We start from the raw sequence: 24,319 nt of genomic DNA on the forward strand, positions 1-24,319 counted from the left end.
TAAAACCAGAGAACTTTGTTTTTACTTTGAATTTTCTTCCCCTGAATATAGTATTCAATAATTTGTTTTATTATTGACCATAACATGAAGGCTGTTAATGGTGGGGGGGAAAGTCTAATAGTTTTTCAGTTGTTTTCAAGAGTGCTATCACTTATCATAGGAAATGTACTATAAAATATCTTATCCTAATGTTTTAAAATTACTGTTTTTGGAGGTTTCAACAGTTTTTCTTTTAGTTTTATTAAAAAAATTTTTTTAACCGTATAGTTTGTACTCAGCTTGCTTAGCAAATATTAGTCAGTTCTGTGTAGGTTATCACTGTATATTTTTAAATGAAGCATTTTTACTCTTGTAAAAATGTTATATGAGTACCTTTTATCTGACATGTATAGAAATGATCTCTTTCCTTTAAAAATAATCACAAAAGTTAGAACTCTTGTCCAAAAATGGTATTTTCTAAAAGATTTACACACACAGTCTTCTGCCTCTTATATGTTTTTCAATAATATAAGAGAGATTTCATTGGTTATTGTTATTTTATAACTTAATTATTTCTGGCTGTTTTTCTTAATTGGAGCCATTTTTTGTAACCCATATTTGAGGCTCTGAGGTATCCTTGCCCACAAAATTGATTAGTTGTGTATTAAGAACTAAAATATCTGACCTTTTATTCTTGTGCTTTTAGTAAGACTTATCTGTTAGCCACCAGGCACTCTGGTTTCCAGATTGAAATAGCCTATAATTAAAATTATGTTAATAATGCTTTACGTAAAGGGCTTATAAATGAGTTGTTCGACTGGAGTAGAAAGAGCACTGCTGTAGGTACTGTGAGATCTGGGCACCAGTGGTGCCTGTTGCATGGTATCAACTTGAGGAAGTCACTTAGCCCTTTTTTCATCAATAAGAGGGGAATAGTGGTACCATTTTCCTTAATGGACTTGGTTGCCTTAAGCTGTTATGAGGCACAAATGTAGTAACATTTAAAACCACTTTGTAAACAGTAACGTAAGTGACCCCATTACCTGATTTCAAAAGACATTTTAAAAATAATAACCTTAAAAAAGTGCTCTGTTCTCTGTTTGCAAGGAGCTAGCAGTGATGGTGAAGGTGGCTCTGTCTCATTCAGGAGTTAGATCTTATCATTAGAGGGACAGTTTTAATAACCACCTTTTAAATTCTAAATGAGGCAGTTTTGATCTTTTTTATTTTTTATGGTCAGTTTTTATACTTTGGGGTGAATTTGTTTCTGGCACTAAGAAAATTTGTTATCGTATGCCTGTGGGGAATATTTAATTTCATGTTAAATTACAAGAAGCAAAACTAAGTATCACTATTAGGAATTTAAGGGAGCCTTTGTCTTTACTGCCTTGAAATTGTTCAGCATTTAGAAATTAGATTTAGAAAACCATCGTATTAAACTAGTCACCTAAAATAATTTGAGTCTGGTTTTTATGGCATATGCCTTAATTACATTAATTAGGAGTCCATCATTTTCATCTGACTTTCATTGTAATTCAGTTATCATTCTGTACTAGTTGGGAAATAGTTGATCTAAGTTGTAAGTATTTTATTAGAGTGTATTTGTTTATACGACTCTTTCTTTTTTAAGAGTATGTATATTTTGTGAAGTACTATTGCTTTGTTATGATTTGAGCTTGTTTTAGAATACTTTTGTTTTCCTGATAAAAATTTCTAAAGAATAGTATTGCTAGTTCCAGCTGTGCTTTTAAAATCAGTTTGGGTTTTGAGACATTAACTATTTAAAAGGTTGAGTGCATGTGTTATAAGCATAATCTAATCATTAATGTACTGCAAAGCCCTGTGTTACATTAATGTTTACATCTAAACTTCACAGAAAATCTTTCAACTCCTTACTCAGTTGCCACCAGCACAGAAGGGTTAATTCCTCTAAGAAGACTTCTCATAAAAGTGGCAGTCAATCGCAATTCAGAATTTTCACATTCTTATTTAGGGATAATATGTCATTTTTATACAGTGTCTGGGTGATATATTCTAATAAAGGGGAGACTTTCTCTTTGATGCTTCCCTTTCTGGCCTCTTAAAATTCTTCCTTCCCACTTCTGACTTAAGTTTTATGTTTCTTGTTTTTCCTCATTTCTTTCTCTTCTTACGCTTTTATTTTTATTCTAGGTTTACTTTTCCACTCTTCTCTGTGTGTGTGCGCACGTGCATGTGCGTGTGCATGTTGCAAGCCTGTGCATTTTGTCTGAAGAATATCTTTAGACTTCTTCGCTTCAGAAGTCTTTGGCACTTAAGAATTTGCTAGTTTGGTCTGGTCGAATGTGCGTTCACAAATCCTGTGAGTTCTGTTCTTGTTAAAGAAATACCCCCAACTAGTGAGAGATTGATTCAACACCTCCAGAACTAACTTTGTAGCATTCTTCTGTCCTCTCAGGGAGAAATGGATTTCTTTAATTTCTTATCTCAGAAGTGGTTGGAACAAAACAAAATGAAACCTGAGACTTACTCTTGATTGGTGTGCCTATGTATCATTAAGCAGACTCTGGAGCTTCTATTGCCTATGCTTTGGACAGAAGTCTTTAAGGCCAGAGAGGTAATTGTATGTAGTAGCTGAACATCTGGGACTTGACTACTATAGTTTTAGTTTTCTTTTGAAAATATTTTTTCAATGTAGTGCTCTGCCTCTCATTATTTACTTCACTTTAACTTTTGTCTTCATGGTTCTGTGTAGTTTCAGATGGCTGACATGATAGAAATGAATTTTATTTACATAATTATTATTAAAGAAAGTTACTATGGTAGGAAGTGAAAGCTTCCTGCTAAAGTGGCCTAAAATAATTTATTATCTAGACAGTGTCCTGGTCAGTGGAGAATCATCCTAAAAGTATCAGAAATTCTAGATAGATGTGATTTCCTCATGAAAACCTTGCAATTTCGAGCATCTTTAGAGCAGAGAGCAAAAATAAGGCTTGTTTGTCCATGTGAAGTCCTAATCTTCTGCTGGTAGCTTCTAGAGAACCATATAGCTTCTTTTGCACATTTATATTACATATAAGTACAGTTTATGAAGGCTAATCATAAGTTTTATGAGAAGGCATAATTCATTAGGTTAGGAAAATTCCTCCTTTTAAATTTGGAATTTGGCTTTCCTTTTTTCAGATCCTCCACTCTTAGAGACAGCTTCATATGGGAGTAGTAATTTAGATATGCCTATTTAATATCAAGCAGAGGTATCTAAGAGTTATCTTGGAAACTTTCTAATGTCATTCACTTTCTGCAGTTATTTCCTCCCCCATCCCTTGCAAATAAAGAGGAGGAGTCAGGAAAAATGGGTTGGATATAAGGACAAACAGTTAGAAATAAGCATGTTTCATTGCTTATGAAAACAAGAAGGTGCTTGTTTGGTCTTCTCTTCTTTGGTATATGCCTTTAGGGGCGGGTTAGTATTGCTCAAGGAACATTTACCAGCCATGTGACCTTGAATTTCTTCTCTTAATCTCTGGTTCATCAACACTTTCTTTAGCTGTAAAATGCGAAAAATGAATTAGATAGATGATCTTTGGAGTTGTATTTCCAAAATTCTGTGAGTCCCTAAGATTTTGCTTCTTTGTTAAAACCGATAGTTAAGGATTTCAGGTTTCTTGTCCTTAAAATTTTTACTGTTGCAGTAGAAAATGAAATTAGGCCATCAATCATCATTTACTTTCAAGAAGAGGTTTATAAGAGATTGCCTGAATTACCTTTATGAAGCAGTACCATAGTTCTCCTTAAGTGATCTAAATAGATATAGCTAGTTTCTGTTTCAAATCCTCTTTGAATAAAACGTTTTTTTTTTTTTTCTCCTGGAACTTTAAACACATCTTTTTATAGTAGGTTTACATTTTTGGAAGCTGTTGCTTTATCTATTGATAATATTTTAAAGTTTCTCAATTTTTGTGAGTTCTGATTATCATCTCAGTTAGAATTCATGTTAAGATAGCATGGAATAATCAAACTTAAAAAGAGTCCGAATTGGTTCCTCTTATTAGTTTTTGTATGTTCAAAACTCGTATGTAGTAGTCTAAATTGATAGGAATTTATGTAGGGTATACCTTTTCTCATGCATTTTTATAGCTTATTGTGTCAAGATCACTTACAAGATGTTTAAATGACCTAAGCTTGAGTAGGAGAGAAAATGATGTGCCTGACTATATCTTCATGTTCTTCTGATAAATTCTTGAGGGTGTCATTCTGTGCCTAGAGTTAATTTCTCATGGCTTTCAGATACTCATGTCTAGTGATCTTGGCAAATAACCTGCAGTCTAATCATAGACTTTTCATGGATTTCACATGATGGTTATTTTTTAGAACTTCAGAAAATTTCTACTTTTTCTTGACTTCATTTTGACTGTTTCTCCCTTTTGATAATGCTGTTTGGAAACCAATTGTAGTGGTATTGGTGAATGAAAGAAAAAATAGAAAATTAAAATATTTCTTACGTATGTTAATTTTCTATTTCTTCTTTCCCTCCTGATTTAGTTTGTAGTTCAGAAACTATAACTTGCTAGTTAAGGCTGGGTTTTTCTAAGTGTAGCTTTGGAATTTTACTCAGTTTGATCAATATTGCAATCAGAAAATTCACAAGAACTTCTCACCTTGTGTAAATATGACTCAAAAAAAAAAATTTTTTTTTTAACATTTTGAGAAAAAAAAACCTGAACGTGATTGTGTTAATTTCTGAACTTGCTATTGGAGATGGGCCATCCTGCTGAAAGCTTAATCACTTAACAAATATTTTAACAGCATGGCTCATCACAAATAGTAATGTTCTAAGACTAGTTTAAGATATTTTGCAGATACAAAGCTCTATTTTGCACAGGGTGAGAATCTCTTAGGAAATTTTCTGATTGCTTTATATTTTTATTTTTATTTTTTTTAAAGCTGTGTTATTTTTTAGTTCTTCATGCTTTGGAAGTAACAGTTGAAGAGAGGTGAGGAAAGTTTGTGAAAATTGTGATCGGTGATTAGCTGCCACCTGCCTGGGGTGTCTTCTGAGAGGAACTAACCTCTTTGTGGTGCTAGAGCAAGGTCACTGGATTAAAAAAAGAACAGGTAACCATCTTATTCCTTGTCTGAAAAGTTCTGTTTTTAAATTAATAAATGCAAAATGTTCAAAGGAAGATGAACTGCTGTTTAAAGAAAGTTTCTAATTTTCTCCTCAGAAACAAGTAAAGTGGACTATGTCCTCTTTCAAGCTGCCACAGCCATAATGGAAGCAGTTGTCCGAGAGTGGATTCTCTTGGAAAAAGGTAGCATCGAGTCACTGCGAACATTCCTTTTAACATATGTCTTACAAAGGCCTAAGTAAGTATGTGGTGGAGGTACTGCTAAAATGCTTTTGCTGTGCTTCTCTCTCTCTCTTTTTTTTCTTTTTCTTTTTTTTAATGATAGATGTTTATGGTTAAGCTCTGCTTGGGGCTCATATTTTAAAACTCACACACATGGTTGTGGGTTGTTTTTGGTCCTTAATGAAATATTACTTTTTATTTAAGCTTACAATACTAGGTTTTGTTTCTTTGAAAAGATGATGCTGGATGTTAGGTTTTTTTGGTGTTGGTTTAGTTCCAAAGATTTTGGTTATAAATAAAAGTTGATCTTAGACTCAAGTGGAAATCCTTTGTACTTACTTATTCTTTTGGTACTTGGTAAGTATTATAAGACATAGGTGAGTATCCTAGGACAGGTGAAGAGGGAAATCTAAGTACCATTAACAAACCAAGTGTTACATATATATGTACACAGAAATGCACATTAATAAGGTAGTAGAAGAGAAAGCACCAAATTTTAATAGTTTCTTTTGGAAAACGGATCAGTTTTAAGAAATGGAGTACAAGTAAGTTTTCTTTTTGTGCTATACACATTCTATTGTTTGAACATTTTATAAGATTTGTACATTCATTGCTTATATGATTAAGTCCCCCAAACACCAAGTCTTCTTTTAAGAAGAGGCAATGCACACTGTATGTATGCCATGTGCGTAGTTGGACAACTGAATACTTTTTATATAGATGTTCATTTCCAAATTCAGTGAAGAAAATGTTATGTAATCAGAAATGCTGGTAATTAGGAATGTCTGATAGTGGCATTAAACATGCATAAAGCTTAAAAAATAATTTAGAACATACCTTTATTCCTACTGATTGTTCACTAGCAGTCTCTGAGTTCCTAATATTTAATAATAATTACTGGCACGAATTTAACACACAGTTAAGTGCTAGTTGCTTTACGTATGAAGAATGCATGAGAGAAAAAAGGCACGATTTACTTAGCCTATAAACATTACAAGTGTAATGGGTAACGTTTTCTATAAATGAATGGATATAAATGTATGTAAAGGGAGGGTTTGGCTTGTTTTTCCCACTTTTAATAGAATAAGGAAAAATTGGGTTTCAAACCTTTCTCTTCTCCTTCACACTGGTTTTCTTTCTTTATTTAAATTTTAATTTGTTGTTTGATGAGGCCATTTGCGTGTGATATGATACCGGCTTGCCCTGGAGCTGCTCATTGATCCCCCACCCTCCCCACATGGGAACCACTGAACTCTGGAGAGTTTGGTAAACTTAAAATGTGTGGTAGATTTTGATTGCGCATGTGATCTCTTGTATTATCCAAAAATAATCTCATTCTTTTTTTTTTTTTTTTTTTAAGATTTTATTTATTTGAGAGAGAGCAAGTACAGTGGGAGAGGGAGAAGCAGACTCCCTGCTGAGCAGAGAGCCCAACGCAGGGCCCGATCCCAGGACCCTGAGATCATGACCTGAGCTGAAGGCAGACACTCAACTGACTGAGCCACCCAGGCGACCCCGAAATAATCTCATTCTTAAATAATTTTCATTAGTTCAGAAGCTATTTTGGAGCTGATTGTAGTTCACATATATATTTTCTCCCAAACTCTTTAAAAACAAAACTCTCAGCAAAGTTGAAGGAAGAGTACAGTGAACACACACATACTCTTTTCCTAGTAGGGGTTCAGTTAACATTTTGTCACATTTGATTTCTCTTATATACGTGCATTTACCCCTCAAACCACCTGAAAGTATGCCGCAGAAATCATGATACTTCATCCTTAAATACTTGAGCATCTCTCCTGAGAGCATAATCTCAATACTCTTGAGAGCATAATCTCAATACTCTTGATATAATTGGCTTATCTGTATTAATCTAATGTAATTCTGATTCTTTATTTTCATTTCCTCAGTTGTCTGAATAATATTATTGATATCGTTTCCTCCTTTATGTTACTTGTTTGATCCAGGATTTAACCACAGATTCTATGTTGTATTTAGTTGTCATGTCTCTTTAGTCTTTTAATCTGGAATAATTCTGCCCTTTTTTTTGTTTTTCATGACACAGCCATTTTTATCTTGTAGAATTTCCTACAGTATGGACTCAAGTCAAGTGAAAACCGTTGGTATACTGCATAGGTAGAATACCATGTAATACTATGTTCATAGTGTTGTATACTTCTCATTTGGTGCACAGGGTTTTTTCTATTTTTTTCCTCCTAATTGAGTTAACATTTATATAGAGTAAAATGGAAGGTGCACTTGACAGTATAGCAGAGTGGTTGAGAAAGGGACTGTGATTTCCACTTCTGCCACTCTGTGTGCACGGGCAGATGACCCTCTTTGTACATTAGTTTTTTTAATTGTTGTTATTATTAATTAACTGTTAGAGTTAATATTATTTTACTCGAAAGATAGTTATGAGGATTAAATGTATTAATTTTTGTGAAGGTGGTTTATAGGAAGCCTTGCATACCATAAGCATCAACAAATGTTAGCCATTATTATATATTTTCCTAGTAAGTTATAATTCTTGCCAGTGGACTTCCTTAAAACTAGCTTTGTGGGGGCGCCTTGGTGGCTCAGTTGGTTGAGCATCTGACTCTTGGTTTTCGCTCAGCTCATAATCTCAGGGTCATGGGATCAAGCCCTGCATCAGGTCCCTGCTGAGTGGGGAGTCTGCTTAGAGATTCTTTCCCTCTGCCCCTCCCCCCAGTCACGCACACACGCGTAAGCCCCCCCCTCAAATAAATAAATCTTTAAAAAATAAATAAAACGAGCTTTATGTACATTTCCTAGGAGTAGTCCATATATTTGAAATTATTGTGTTCCCCCAAAAGTATAAAAATTCACTTTGGTCAACTCATATTCTTCCACATAATGGATCTCTGCATTTATTTGTTTAATGAATACTTTGAGTCTGTATTTTGAAGGAATACTTTCCACTTCAGTCTTGACATAGGGAGACATGTTTGTATAAATGTCTAGTAAATGCCCATCATATGTTGGGGGAGCCCTCCTTAGTAATGGCCCACCACGTTCAGGGAGCTGTTCAGGGAATGTCTCTGGAGAAAGTGGCATCACAATCTTGGCAGAGGACATAGACATTTAAAGGCCTGGAAGTGCATGTGCATTGTGCCAGGAACTGAAAGAAGCTCAGTGTTTCTGTAGTTTTGAGTGTATGTGGGTGGGGGGAGATTAGAGAGGGCAGCAGGTATACCTGACCATGAAGGGCCTTGGAAGTGGGTGACTGTATCATTTATGTCCAAATGGGGACACTTTCCAGGGTTAAAGAGAACACTATTAGTAAGTAATGATGTAAGACAACAGGTAAATTGGGAGTGTCCAAAGAAAGCTGGGCTGGGTCCCACTGCTTGTAAGCCACGTTAAGGAATTTGTAGTTTATCCCAAGGGCACATGGTTGTCATATCCTGTGGCATTCTAGAGTCTGGATTATAAAGCTCAGAGTTATGTTTTCTGAATCTTATCTTTAAGAAAAGGTTGTGAAAAGACAGTTAAATCTCTATTTCCTTGTGGTCTAATAGACTTTGTAGAATGCCTCCACTTGGGATCGGTGCTTCTGCCATCACACTGAGGAGCACAGTTTAGATAGGAAATTTTTAAAAGTTTTAAAAAAATTTGTATGTGTCCACAATATATCATGGGTAGCTAGCATGTTGCCTTTTCACATTAAAGGAAATGAATTTAAGATTATACTACTGGTTGGAGATGGATATTAGATCAGAATTTCTTATGATAGAATCATAAGCTGGCTCTTAGTGAACTGACTTGCATCTATTGAACACTGCCTGAAGCAGCTAACATTTACCGAGCACTTAGTATGCACTGGGCACAGTTTTAAGAACATTTAATCCTAGTAACAACTCTGTTACTGTTACCCCCTTTTAATAGATGAGAAAGCTTGAGGCTCTGAAACTGTCTTGCTCAGGGTCACATAGCCAGTAACATAATGGAGTGTAGATTCAAATCCGGATCTTATGGCTTTGGACACTGTGCATAACCAGTAGGCTATACTACGCTCATAGGCAAAGCAGTGTTATTAGTAGCTTCAGACATAGTGAGAAATTTGGAGTATTTTTGTATTAGATTCATATAAAGGTTTTCACAATGATTTTTATGTTTTACAGCCTCCAAAAGTATGTTCGGGAACAGATTCTATTAGCAGTAGCAGTAATTGTAAAACGAGGATCCTTAGATAAATCAATTGACTGCAAAAGCATTTTTCATGAAGTCAGCCAGTTGATAAGTAGTGGCAATCCCACTGTGGTAAGTACGCTATCTGTATTTATAAATATTTAAAATTTTTATTTTGTATGACACAAATAACAACAGTAATGATATCTACATTAAAGAACAAGTGCACAGTCTGAGAAGCAATTTTCATTTGTTCATGTTTTCTTTTAGTCCTTTTTTATGTTTACATACTATCGATATTGTGTACTTTGCTTTTTCATTTGACTCTGTTTTTCCATGTTGGCATTGTTGATAATCAGCATTTTAATGGTGTAAAATATTATATGCCAATACACTGTAATATTCTTAAACATTTCTATTGAGCATTTTTCCTCATTTAATAAACTGTTGACAACTGCTAGTGATAATAGAAATGTTTGAATAAAATATAAAATGATATGTAATGTAACAAAAATTATTTAAATGTTGCTGTACTAATGGGTCAAGGTATACTTTGACCACCAGTGTTAACTGAACAAATTTGAGAACTGTTGTTCTTGACCGAATTACTCTGGGGAACCTGTTTTTTTCCCCTTTCAGTCTCCTGTCTACCTTTTGAGAACTAGTCATGCCTAGAGAGTGACTGGTGGTAGCCTCCTGTCAGAGGCAGGAGGAGTTGGTGTTAGTGATCAGCTGTGATCCGTGGTTAGAACTTTTGACTGTTATCAGCTGAAGGATGTTGTGGAATTGGGATTGGTAATACCTGGCTCTTCTGATTTTCAGGTATTAAATCTTTAAATATTTGGGGTAGTTTTTTCATTTTACTAATTTCTTTAATCATTTGGAAGATATTTATGTGAGGCTATACACCTTACAACTTCTTATGAATTACTTTACATCTTCAGTGGCCCCTCAGTGAGTGGTATGATTTTAATAATGTATTTGATTGTTTGAGGTTAGGGTGTGGGTACATTTTTGGAGTACTCTAACATTGTCCCTTACTTTCCATAGTATCTTGGATCTCCCGCCCCTCATACCTCTTACCATAAGCAGATGTGCACTCTCTTCTTTGCTCTAGCCATCTGTCCACCACTCTGGCTTGGATCCCCAGTCTGATGTACCAGGGTCTCAACTGAAGGACTGCATAAGCAAGTTTTCAGGACTTTGGAACTTCTTCTACATACCCAAAGTATATTTTGTTTTTCCTTTGGAATGCACCAGTGGTCATATATCTATTCTTTTTCCTTATCAACTTTATTGAGGAATAATTTACTTGTGTTACCATATCCATTTAAAATGTACACTTCTGGGGCGCCTGGGTGGCTCAGACGTTAAGCGTCTGCCTTCAGCTCAGGTCATGATCTCAGGGTCCTGGGATCGAGCCCCGCATCGGGCTCTCTGCCCGGTGGGAAGCCTGCTTCTCCCTCTCCCACTCCCCCTGCTTGTGTTCCTTCTCTCGCTGTGTCTCTCTCTGTCAAATAAAAAAATCTTGTTGGGGCGCCTGGGTGGCTCAGTTGGTTGGGTGACTGCCTTCGGCCAGGTCATGATCCTGGAGTCCCTGGATCGAGTCCCGCATCGGGCTCCCTGCTCAGCGGGGAGTCTGCTTCTCCCTCTGACCCTCCGCCCTCTCATGCTCTCTGTCTCTCATTCTCTCTCTCGCAAATAAATAAAAAAGTCAATAAATAAATAAATATATCTTGAAAAAAAAATGTACATTTCTTTGGTTGTGACAGTTGTGTATGAACGACCATCACAGAACAGATACAGAACAGTTTTTGATTGTGTAGATATTATGTTCTTTGCCATTTTTACAGCAGATTTCTTCAGGAGTACTGCTCTCCAGTAGAACTTTCTGTGTTGATGCAGATGTTCTGGATCTCTACTCCCAATATGCAGCCACTACACCAGACACATGTGGCTTTTGAGCATTTGAAATGTGGCTGGTGTGACTGAGGAACTGAATTTTTATTTTTTATTAATTGAAATTCAAATAGTTGCACATAGCTTGTGGCAACCATATTGGACAGTGTAGTTCTAGAGACTTTGATAATCCAAAGGTCTGATTTTGTGGGTGGTTTTTTTTTTTTTTCCACTTAGTATTGGAAAGTTTTAATTGCTTACATAAAACTAACAACTTCAAATATGTGCATGTTTGAATCATTGCATTTTATGAGTCATTTTGGCTTTGTTTTATGTAGTGAGAAGCTCTCTTAAAAATAGTCCTCAAGATTCCATTTAAAATTTTTAGATAAAAATAATTGGGAAGCTACTTTTTACTTATGTTAATCTTTATACTTTCAGAATTTCTGTTGGTAGACATGGTCTCCATTTCTGATAATGAGCTTTGCTCTTGTGGTGCTGATGCCTCAGGATTGCCTACATTAGTTGTGTAATGGTAATCTTGTTATTTGCATGGATTTTTGTTAGCATTTGTTGCCTAAGTAATGGCCATGTGAGCAATCCAATGGTGGCTGTCATTGATGGCTAATGGAAAAACAAGTAGAGACTATAACTGGCCAGAAGTGGTAGGGAACGGGTACGTGCACCATGATGTTTATAGCAGCATTATTGACAATAGCCAAACTATGGAAAGAGCCTAAGTGTCCATCAACTGACGAATGGATTAAGAAGATGGGGGGGTGTATGTATATATATATATTTATATATGTTTTATATATATGTATACACACACACACACACAAAATGGTGTATTACTCAGCCATCAAAAAGAATGAAATCTTGTCATTTGCAGTGACGTAGATGGAGCTAGAGTGTATTATGCTAAGCAAAATAAGTCAGAGAAAGATTTCAGTCATATGTGGAATTTAGGAAACAAAACATATGAACATATGGGAAGGGGGAAAGAAGAGAAGGAAGCAAACCATAAGAGACTCTTAACAATAAAGAACAAATAGGGTTAATGGAAGGAGGTGGGTGTGGAATGGGCTAAATGGATGATGGGTATTAAGGAGGGTACTTGTTATGATGAGCACTGGGTGTTCTATGTAAGTGATGAATCACTGAATTCTACTCCTGAAACCAGTATTATTACACTATATGTTAACTAACTAGAATTTAAATAAAAATTTGGAAGGAAAAAAATAGTAGTAGGGAAAAGGTTTAGAACTAAAGCTGCTGCTTAGAAATGTTATCCTAGACCCTACTGCTCTGAATCAAGTTACTCGTCATATTTTAGATTCTACTTGAGGACATACTGTTTTATTTGCTAATCTGCAGTAAAGGAGTCCAGCTCATTGTGATTGACCAGGATTTAAACTTTAGGAAATTAACTGCTAATTCTGGGATCTATATGTTTATGACTAATGCTTTTTCCTTTGTTGGTTTGTTGATCATGTCAGCTGGGATTTCAGTGTTAAGGTAGAATTTCTGTGGCCTGTCCTTATCCCCCACGAGTAGCTTCTTGGCTCCGGATACTGAAGGCACAGGAATTGTGTTCTTCTCTTTCTTTCCCCTTGGGTAATTTGACCCACCACAAAAAGTAGTCCCAATGCAACCTGGCATTTGGATCTTTTTGAGCCACTGAAATAACTGATGTTCTAAGAATGATTGGAACAGATGTAACTGTTGAGAGATTTTGCTCTATTCACAGTGCATACACTCTGAAAATAGTGGATAAATTTAATATCCTCATGAAATATTCCAAAACAGAAAGTTGGTTTTTTTTTTTTTTTTGGTTGAATTTCTACTAACAAGATTAAGAACTTTTATAGTAGTACGGAGTCAGTAGTGGGAGGTAGAATTTAATTTCAAGATTACTGGATGAATTTACTTCAGTGACCACACTGAAACATTAAACTAGAAAAGTACTCCTACAGTTACATGGTGTTAAATGCCCGCTATGCCACCGTGTGGCCATCCTTATTTGTCCTTGCCTGGCAGCTTGAAACTAGCTCATTTGGCAGGTCTAAAAAAATGAGGTTACAGACCAGTACAACATTTTAATATATTTTCTTCTCTATTTTGTTCTGAGACTAAGAATTTGTGGGAATGCTGTAAGAATTTACTTAAGATTTTCTTAATCTCAGACATGAATATTAGTGGGAGGGAGGGTAAAATAGAACGTTAAAATCAGAACACTGAAACTTTCTTTAGAAGAGTAATTTTAAGAGCTATTTAAAAAGAAGAGATACCTGACTGTTGGTTTCCTATAGATGAAAGAGTTGATCTCATGAATTATTTAGTTTACTAACCTTCCCATCATTCCTCTTCTAGAATAATGTTCCCATCAACCTTCACTGGTCAGAAACTGTATGTAGTCTGGCTTTCCCACTTCCCTTTTATATTTTTTGGTGGTCCATCCCCTTATACTAGTCTAAAGTACATGTTCAAATAAGTTTTGGGGCAGTATAGTGTAATAGAACACTGATTCTGATTTTAGATTCACGTTTAGGCTTAAATCGCAGCTCTGCCATTTACTACCTTACTAACTTGTACAAATTATTTACCATCTCCAGGCCCTGATTTACTAATACTGTTTGTAAAATAAATGTGATATTGTCCATTTCTGGGGCTCCCCAGACAAGGAAAGACGATGTTAAGTCAATTAGTAAGCATTGAACAAATGTGTTTTTTCTTCCTAGTGGTCCAACACCCTTTGCTTAATAGAACTTTGGGACATACACTCTAATACATCATCTCTTTTAATGCAAATAATATTTTAAGTATTGAAATTAGAAGAAAGTATTTATGCGTTTATTCATGAGTGGAAACTAATTGTGTATTTAAAAGAATACGGGTAACCAACGTAATAACTTTCCTTTAAATGCTTTTAAGAAGTCTCTTACAGTGTTAGTTCTTTACAGATAGTTTTATGGAAAAATAACTTATTATCATAAAACATTTCCTAAGGAGATTGTATTTTTTAAATACAGTCTGTTTTCCAGGTATCATGATGTATTTTCAGAGTAAATGTGTTGGTACAATGATTAAATAATATGTTGTTTCATGCATGTCTTTGTGGACAGGCTGTTTTCTTTCTGTGGTTATAAAGGTTGCTGTGGTTACTTCATCCCAGTTTGTAATAGTATCAGACTAACTCTACTAATTTGAAAGCGTTAGACCTGGAGACTTTATTTCCTAAGGAAATTAGCTAGATTTTTTATTTTAAATTAACATTTAAGCTAAATCTATTTAATGTTTATTTCCTTTGAAAGTAGTAGGCATATGTTAAATCACTTTTAAATAAGCTGTTTAATTTAGCATTTAAGCCTCCTGTCTTCCTCTTTGCCATGCTAGAGAGAAGTGGGTGAGAAATTCACTTGTCTGCAGCAGTGCTGCCCCTGGATGTGATAGCCAACCTAATCTCTCTTATCACAAGTCTCATTGATGTTTGCTTAGAAGAACAGCTGGAAGTCTGCTTTATGTATGGCAACCTTTCATAAAGTTTATTCTTGGTAATAAATCTCCTGGGGTAAGAGCCAGGCTATCATAAGAGACAATCCTCTCTCTGAACAAGAGTATATTATTTTGTCAGCTGGAGTTAGTGTTTGAATATCTTGTGCTTATGACAATAAGCTGGTGAGTAAGGCGAGCTATCTCTGAAGGGTATTTTTTCACTGTCGAAATTAATGGCTTTCACTAGAAATGAGAATGCTGCTATAGGATTGTGATGTGAAGACAACAGTTACTTAAGTTGTTAGTGAAGTGAACTTGTGAATTTTTAGTACTTCAGTGAAAGAAAACATTAAAACTCATTTATAAACTTGAGACCTCATTGAATTTCTTCTGTTTGTTTTACATATTTAAATTTTCTTTTTGAAATTTATCAACGCTAAAAAATAGTGAACACATCATGTATTCATTTTCCACTTGCCTTTTGTTAATATGGTGTTAGGCATAGAAGTAAACGTTGATTCATTAATCCAGCTAAGATTTACTGAGCATCTACTATATTGCTTTAATGATGCTTTAGTTATAGCTTTCTTTTTTTAACTGTTATCTTGTGATTTTAATTTGATGGGATGTAGATAATAAGAAGTGGAACCAAAAAAGCCAAAATAGATATTTTTTATGATAATGATAAAAATACTGTTGTCGTTTTACTTTCTCAAATCATAAACTGCTGCGTATACATAATCTTTACACGCATTATCTAATTGGAACCTTTGGACAGTCATATGAATTAGACAGGGCAGAAGGTGTTCACCCCTTTTATAGATGAGAAAACTGAAGCAAAGATAGATGAAGCGATTTGCTCAAGTTACTTTAAGTGGTAAATCTTAGACTGTTAAAACCCAGATTTTCTAACTCCTTTGTCAAAACAGTAAGATCCTCGTACTAGACTCTTGAAAGAGTCCTGTAGAGTATTTTAATTTAGAATTTATTTTGGACGTAGTTTTTTAAAAATTTTATTATTTGATTTCTAACTTGTTGAAAACAAAAATGATCAATTTAGAACTATTTGTTAGTGCTAATCAAATTGCCAGCAGCAATGAGTGATAGACACCAACAAAGGATGGTGGAGAAAAACTGGAGCGGGGCGCCTGGGTGGCTCAGATGGTTAAGCGTCTGCCTTCGGCTCAGGTCATGATCTCAGGGTCCTGGGATCGAGTCCCGCATCGGGCTCCCTGCTCCTTGGGAGCCTGCTTCTCCCTCTGCCTCTCTCTCTCTCTCTGTCTTTCATGAATAAATAAATAAAATCTTTAAAAAAAAAAAAAAGAAAAACTGGAGCAAACATAAATCAAAAAGCATTGGGCCTGGCGTCACTTTGGCAAAGGATGTAAAGCCTCATACGTTTTAGTAGATTCCAAGTATTCTCTCTATTACAACATCATAAAATAATTCCCTTGGAATAATTCATTTGGAAAAATTTATGTGAAGGAAGTTGCATTGAAAATGTTTGCTGGCTGCATTTGGAAAATTAACAGATATTAACTTAATTCTCTATGCTCTTGGATAAATGAGGCATTGTTATGTTAACCTCTTACACTTCTAAGATTTGTACTAATGGTATTTTATACTGGTCTAATCACTGCTAACTTTATTAGACTTACTAGTCTTATAGTATACTAATCAGTTAACTTTGATCTGATTTCATTGACATTCACCACTCTAAATTATTTACAACAGCTTTTGTTTCTGACCTTCTTAAGTATCAGAGTCCCTGTCTCTGGTACAGAAATAATATCTAGCCCTGACTGTGACAAAGGGCAGAGAGGCAGCACTTGAAGGTACTGATCATTATAGAGGTAGTTAAGAGGTAATACACTTGGGATGACCATTGAGACCTGAAAGTCTGAAACAGGCAGACAGGAACCTTCTACAGGGGTAAGAAAAACAAAACTTGTGATCTCTCAGAGGCAGATTTGATGCTTTTTTCTGCTCCCTTTCCTCTTTCTTTGTCCTGAGAAGGAGTTGTCCTCTTTTTCCCATAGGATTTCACTTTTGGCTTGCTTCCCTAGTTATTTCATTACAATGCACTGCACCTGCTATGAAGGTAACTTGATTTTAATGAGATTTAGTTGATAACCAAATACTGAAAATGAGTAAACATATTAGGAAATGAGTCCTGGACGCAATGTGATATGTGATCTGTGAATAGGAAGAAATACTGTGTTGAATATGTGTAGAAGTGCTTTGCTCTCTTGCTCCACAATCAATGCTTAATTATTCATCATTCTTGAGGAATTTCTATTAATTTGGCATCTTTGAACCCTAGTGGTATGGTATATCAAATGTTTATAATGTTAATCTCAAATCCTTGCAGGGCTTTCAAATTAAGGAGCAATTAAACTGATATCTTTTAATGATGAGACTATCTTACTGAATTGTAGTTCTTTGAAAGCTGGTAGTTTTAGGTAGGTTAACACCAGAATATTTGGTTTCTGATAATACTTGTAACCATGCTGCATAATATATTTTTATGTATTTCTTAAGTCTTTTAGCAGTAATTTGAAAAGAACTTACTTGCTTTAAAAAGTTCGTCTTTTTATTTCATAAGTATAAAGTGGAAAAAAGAATATAAAATACATACAGGTGATAGTAATGATATATAAATGATGTATTAAAATTAGAAAACTGAACAGATGTTCAGAGTAATAACCTCTGTATGGTAGGATTGTGGGCAGTTTTCTTTGTGCTTTTCTGTACTTTCTAGTATTTCTAAGGTTAAGAGATATTATTTTTATAGGACAAAGGTAAGAACAAAATATTCTTATGTTTGGAGAACTGAGTATATCATAAGACTCTGTTTTGTTCTTAATTATCATGTGTTAAGAATGTACTTTCCTTTATGGGTGAATTTTACTTAAATAACGTGAAAGTTTGCTGTTTTGGAGAGGTAATCTTTATTGCTGCTCATGAAACCATCCCATCCCCCTGAGGGCTCTTTGTTTGTCTGATGAGGTTTGTAGTTAAAGGAGACTTATTTTTAAAAGTTCTTTTTGGGGAGCCTGGGTGGCTCCGTTAAGCGTCTGACTCTTGATCTCAGCTCAGGTCTTGGTCTCAGGGTCGTGAGTTCAGACTCCTAATTGGCCTCCACACTGGGCCTGGCGCCTACTTAAAAAAAAATGATAGAAATCCTTCCTTTTTCTAAGCAGCATTAACCTCAGAAAGTCCTGATTTTTCATTGTTCTTTCCCTTCTCCTTCACTCATTTTTTCATATCTTGACTTCAAACACATGCATGTACTCTTAGGAAATGTTTATTTCACATAAAAATAAAGCTTCATTGTGAGTACAGGTTGTTTCATTAATTAGAGTTGTGTGTTATTGAAAATTTGAATGTGGTCATAGTTTTAAAATAGGCCATTTTATGGTGAATAGAGGTTGACATTAGTAGTTTGTGGGAATTTGTAAATTATTTGTGTAAATTTTTATAGTTAATTATTTGTGAGAATGATAAATTTGTGTTTAATGAGAGCTTCTGGGTTCATAATGTTCTATTCACTGAAGTCTTATTTAGAAAGGATGAGAGAAAAACCAAGGTTAAAAGACATAAAATATGGGATGCTATAAAATGTTTCCAGAATCAGAGGATCTTGTAATACATTATGTTAGATCTCTCTGTGCTGACTTTTTGCTTTGAATTTTATTAATTTGGATTTAATACCTACTTTCCCCACTAAAGCCTAGGTATATTTAAAAACTATGTTCATAGTTGGTCCCAGTGTTATTTAAATGTATCTGTGAAGTTTTGATTGTTGGCACTTTGATCGTTAATCACCATTTCAAAAGAAAGCTATTTTTTAAAATACAATTTTCTTAACTAAAAAAAAAAAAGATGAAGGGATTGTACTAGTGAGTTTCTAAGATTCTGTTAATGTGTAAAATGAATTGAGTATACAACAGACTGTTTTCTCTATAAGAGGCTCTTTAGTGCTTGGTTTCTCAGACCAGGTTTCTTCCTCCATGTGCCTGGGGCCATGCAAAGGCAGTTAAACTTGTACAATTCTCTTGATGATTTGGGGACATTTTTGTATTAAAAGAAATGTATATTTTAATGTAAAATTACAAGAGTGAGTGCGTGTGTGTGTGTGTGTGTGAGTTTCTGTGTTTCTGTGTGTGTGTTTAAACTAAACCAGGAATATTAAGAGTACTTTTACTATTGTTGAAGGCAGCTTGGCCTATACCCCCAGATTCCTGAAGGAATTTGCATGTATTCTCTATTGTTAGGGCTTCCTGGTGTGGCAGAGTCTAAGAAAATGCTTGAATGTATGGGCTGGTGTGTCATCCATAAATATTAATTATACAGCCATGCTTATTTTAATTGAGATTAAGAGGCAAATACGAATTTAATTCTTTTTTTTTTTTTACAGTTTTTAGAGGAAAGATTTCAGACATATGCAATAATAGACATATAGTATATTGGTCATCTAGTAACCATCATTCAGCTTCAGCAAATATCAACTCATGCCATTCTTTAGGAATTTAATTTTATGTATATTTGCTCATATTTGCCAAGATAAGCATCTGTAAGGTCAAGGTACTGACATCAGAAGCATTTCTGAACAAAGATGTTGCAGTTGGTGGGTGGGTATGACTGTGTTCAGCTGTTGTATAAGCTTGCATAAATAGTATCATCTTGACTTTAATCTTTCGGTTGTTCAGAGGTAGTGTGCATATTTCTGTTTAACCCCTGGAAACTTGCCAAAATAATTTGTATCCTCTCCATCCTTGGCACCTTGACTCTAAATAGTCTATGAGTAATAGCAGTAAGTTGATGTTAGGAGCCTGTTGGATAGAGCCATTAAGAAGGAAAATCTTCATTTTCAATTTAAAAAACTTGAGAATTACCTCGTTAATATTTTGGGTGCTATATAATCTGTTTCACTTTTCATCTGCTTTCAAGATACACTTTATAAACATGAGAACATAGAGTCAGACAGACCTGAATTCAGATCTCAGCTGGCCTGAATTACTTACCCTCTCCAAATCTCACTTGTTCAAATGTAAAATGGGGATATGGATTGTTGTGTGAAGTAAATGAAATAATACATTCAACACTGGTTATCTTGAAATGTTGTTTGCACTCAATGATTGAATAGATGTATGTCCTGAGTTCAAGTCAGTTGGATTTGTGTAGCTGAAATTGAGGAAGTACTATTTGTAATTACTAGGCTACTTAGAAAGGGGAGCTAATCTTTACTTTGTCATACCTAGTTTTCTGACTGGTAGGTATAAGATCTAAAGATATAATGGAAGATCTAAAGATAGAAAATGTTCTTTGAACAAATACTGTATTGAAACAAAGCATTAGAAAAAACATGCCTTACAGTTGTTTCTTATCAAATAATTACAGCAAACCCTGGCCTGTTCTATTCTAACTGCACTATTGAGTGAATTCTCAAGTTCAAGTAAAACTAGCAACATTGGACTCAGTATGGAATTCCATGGTAACTGTAAAAGAGTTTTTCAGGTATTGGTTTTTTTATGTTTTATTAGATTGTTTACTTTTTACACAATCTGTTCCTAATGGAGTGAGAACATTTATTTTATCTAGCTGAATGTGGCCTGTACTTGAAGATTGGTGTTGTGATTTCATAGCATTTAGTAAAGGATAAAAGATAGGATAGGATAAAGATTTGGTGAACATAGCTGACAGTTTTAGCTTTCTTGTTTAATTCTAGTCTTTAAACAAAAAGGAAATACCACTCCAAAGATCCTTAGATTATTTATTTTGTTCTTATTGCGTTTAGATGTAACTAATTCAATTGGTGGGACTTTGCTGGCCTTAAAATAGGCCTGGCAGAATGCCAACGAGGGCCATGTATTTAAAATGTTATTGCAGATGGTGTGGGCTCTTTGTCTCATATGTATTGTTTGGCTCTGAAGTAAAGTTATGTGAAGGCATTGGCTTAAATCCGAGGGCTCTGCACTAAAGCAACTGACCCCTCCAGCTCTGTAGTAGTTGTCAAAGACTCAGCTTCTTTACGGAGTAGCATTTATATTACAGTAGATGCATTCAAACTGGTGTCACTTGAAAGCATACTTGTGGTATAAATTATGAGCAGGCCTAAAAATGGAAAATGTTCTTAAAGAGGTAGTGTTTTTGCATTGAATATTTTAAGGTTTTTGTTTCGTTTTATGGTTCTTAAATGGGAATACATTTTGAATAAGCTTTTGATTGAAAAATATGTGTGATTTATTTATTATAGGAAGAAGACCTTCGTCAAATCTTCATGTTAACAGTTGAAGTTCTTCAGGAGTTCAGCAGGCGGGAGAACCTCAATGCTCAGATGTCTTCGGTATTTCAGCGTTACCTTGCACTCGCCAATCAAGTCTTGAGCTGGAACTTTCTTCCTCCAAATTATATCCTTTTAACAACCAAAGAGTTTATTTGTGGTAATTTTCATAGATGACTTAATTATGGCTAAAAGTACTTCATCTCTGCAGGTTTGTAAAGCATGTTGTTGAAAGAAAAGTCTTTTTAGAAATGGAATTTAATGTTTTTTTCATTTTATAATACACAATGCAATGGACTACTTACAGGATTTAAAATTTCATTTACAACCTTGTAGAAGAGAGTCAAATGGAAGCATTTAGTGGATAAGGGGGCTATTGCTAACTAAGAAGTAGCAGTGTTCCTTAGGAAGGAAAAGGAAGAAGGTGGGAAGCGAATTCAAGAAACTGAATCATTTCCTCCATGTGACATGTGATTACATTGGATTTTTTGGCTGACTCTCCTTAAGACTAATTTGGCATTCTCTAATTTGACCTTTATGGATGCAGATATTGTTCAAGTGTAGATAGTAAGGTAGTAGTATGTTTATTCTTTGAAGACCTTTTTTAATATAAAAATATAAAACTTTTATTTCTAGCTAATTAGCTCATACAAAATAAGTTTAAATGGGTTATATTGTAGGTTCGTATGTCTGCTTTTTAAAAATGAGTTATTAAAGTTGAAAAATTTGTATTTCTTAGTTTAAGGTTTATGATTTGCTTTCTAGAACATTTGCTGCCTATCGATAGATTGAAAGCAGTACTATCTAGTGTCTCTTCATCTTTATCATAGTTGAATCAGACAAATCTAGGTTCAATTCTTAGCTGATGTTAGGCAAATTACTTAACATCACTGAGTCTCAGTTTTTCCAAATATAAAATGGGGATATGGATTGTTGAGTGAATTAAATGTAGCAATACATTTAAAACACTCAGGAGTTAGCTACTATTTATTGAGCTTTTAATAGTTTACTTGAATAAAGAAGCTCATCAGCTGTCTGTGTTATGCTTTTTTCTTGACCTAATATATAGGAAATTTAATTTCACTTGTTGTACATGTCTTTAATCAGTATTTTCTTGGGGGCCTGGGTCTGGGGGGTTAAGGAATCTATTTAGGAGAAAAAGACAGATGACAAGCATATAGGAAATACATATTCAGTCATACCAGAGATTTAAGATGAGACTCATCTTTGCTACAACAGAGCCAAGAGTTGCTACGTTCACATACTAGAAATTACCTACTGTTTTTGGCTGGTAAAATTGTGGGATTTTAAAGGGGCTGATTGGGGTTAGGTATAGCGTTTTCTTCTATTTTCAAGTTAATACACTCATGTAGTAGAAAACTGTGAAAAGCTGTACAGGGTATTGAGTCTCTGACTCAGTTGAGTTTTCCAGTTTTCTTTCCCCAAGGCAGTCATGGTGAGCTGTTGCTCTGTGGGGCAGAGCTTACAGGGATGTTAATCACTTTCTGCTTTTATCCTTGCTCACTGATCATCTTTCTACTCATTATTAATTTTATGTCTTCAGTATATTCTCTTTGGTTGTTAAAAGGCACATATTTTCTTAGGTTTGCTTTTTAAAAAATTTCTCCTTTGAGTGTTGCAATATAATTTTTGCTCCAGTTTTTGTTAGTAAAAAGAAAGATGTTGAAAAACTTTGAGACAGATTTAAAAAGTAGCAGGCCATATGGAGTTATCAAAACATTAATTACATATGTAGGGAAAATCAACAAAAGTTACACTGCATATATTGGAGCCAATTTTAAAGTCTGTGTTTTAGGGGGAAATGTAGTTGGCTGAAGAGTGACTGTTTTGTAAAGGCAAACAGTGCTGTGGGAGTTTGGAAACAAAGTTTGTCTAAAGATACACACACATAAAATATTTTCACAAAGTATTTAGATAAAGCTTTGGAAAACCTGTCATCTGCAGGCTACAGTGTTCCCAAAGGAAATAATTCCTTGTTTAAAGAAAAGTAGATCTTGATCTTGACCTTCATATATTCTACTTCATGACTTACAGATGTATTCATATCTGACCAAGATGTTTGCATAGTAGCCATTTGTTGGCCACCTGAACTCCAGTCCAGTACTCCTTCCTTTAAGTGGATTAGCTTTAAATGTAAGGGGAAAGAGCATAGCAATGGAATTAAACTAAGCTACACTTTTAGTGCTAATTAAGGAAGTCAGTTTCAAGGAACCTGATTCTGATATAATTTCTAGTTTTGGCAATTCCTTGGTGATCTCTGTAACCATTGGGAAGGGAATTGGATAATTATTTAGCTTAGTACCTTGAAGAGAGCCTACAGATCAAATTTAACTTGGTTAATATAAAGTGGTTGGCTTTTTAAAAAATGATTTATCTTTTAAGTTAGAAGAATAGCTAGTAGACCTTGTAGAATGTGTGTCTTGTATCAAATATATTGGATCATTTAGAATGGTATCGTGTTAAATGAGGCTGTGTTAAATTGCCAGTATTAGTCCCTATTCATAATTTTTTGTAATGTGCTTTCTATTTTGCATCTTTTTATTTTGATGTAATTCTAAACATACAGAGATACTACAAGAGTAATTCAAAGAATTGGGCGGATGTCCTAATACCAAGATTCATCAGTTGAAAACATTTTGTCCCTTTCTTTTTCTTTTTCTTTCTTTCTGTCTCAACATACACATAATTTTCTGTTGTAAGGATATACCAGATTTCTAGTTATTCATGGATCAGTTGATTGACAGTTGGGTTGTTTCAGCTTTTTGGTTATTATGAATAATGCTGCTGCTATGAACATTCATTATAAGTTCATGTTTGGACTTACATTTTCATTTCTCTGGGATATACCTAGGAGTAGAATTGCTGGATCATGTGGAAACTCTGTGTTTAATCTTTTGAGGAGTTGCCAACCTGTTTTCTAAAGTAGCTGTACCATTTTACATTCCCACCAACATTATATGAGGTTTCCAATTTCTCCACATCCTGGCCAACACTTGTTATTTGTCTGTTTATAGCCATCCTAGTTCATTTGAAGTGGTATCTCATTGTGATTTTGATTTGCATTATCCTGATGGTTAATGTATTAAACATCTTTTTATGTGGTTGTGGGCCATTTATGTATCTTCTTTGGAAAAATGCCTGGTGAAATCCATTGTCT

The 24,319-nt window shown here is 34.7% G+C and overlaps 1 protein-coding gene across 4 annotated transcripts in view; it reads left to right on the forward strand.

Annotated features, from left to right (window-relative positions):
• XPO4 (exportin 4) overlaps positions 1–24,319 on the forward strand; it is a 117,332-nt gene that overhangs the window by 30,021 nt on the left and 62,992 nt on the right. For 2 of the 4 annotated variants that reach the window (XM_032403375.1, XM_032403371.1), the window contains 4 exons: positions 5,184–5,325; positions 9,455–9,593; positions 20,259–20,375; positions 21,115–21,268. In XM_032403375.1, coding sequence (XP_032259266.1) covers positions 5,184–5,325; positions 9,455–9,593; positions 20,259–20,375; positions 21,115–21,268 — 552 coding nt within the window. Of the gene's footprint in view, positions 1–4,902; positions 5,074–5,183; positions 5,326–9,454; positions 9,594–20,258; positions 20,376–21,114; positions 21,269–24,319 lie in introns of all 4 variants that reach the window. The other 2 variants (XM_032403373.1, XM_032403374.1) reach the window with 2 other exon arrangements.

Source organism: Phoca vitulina, unplaced genomic scaffold, assembly GCF_004348235.1.
Source record: "Phoca vitulina isolate PV1807 unplaced genomic scaffold, GSC_HSeal_1.0 scaffold5, whole genome shotgun sequence".
Lineage (NCBI taxonomy): Eukaryota > Metazoa > Chordata > Mammalia > Carnivora > Phocidae > Phoca > Phoca vitulina.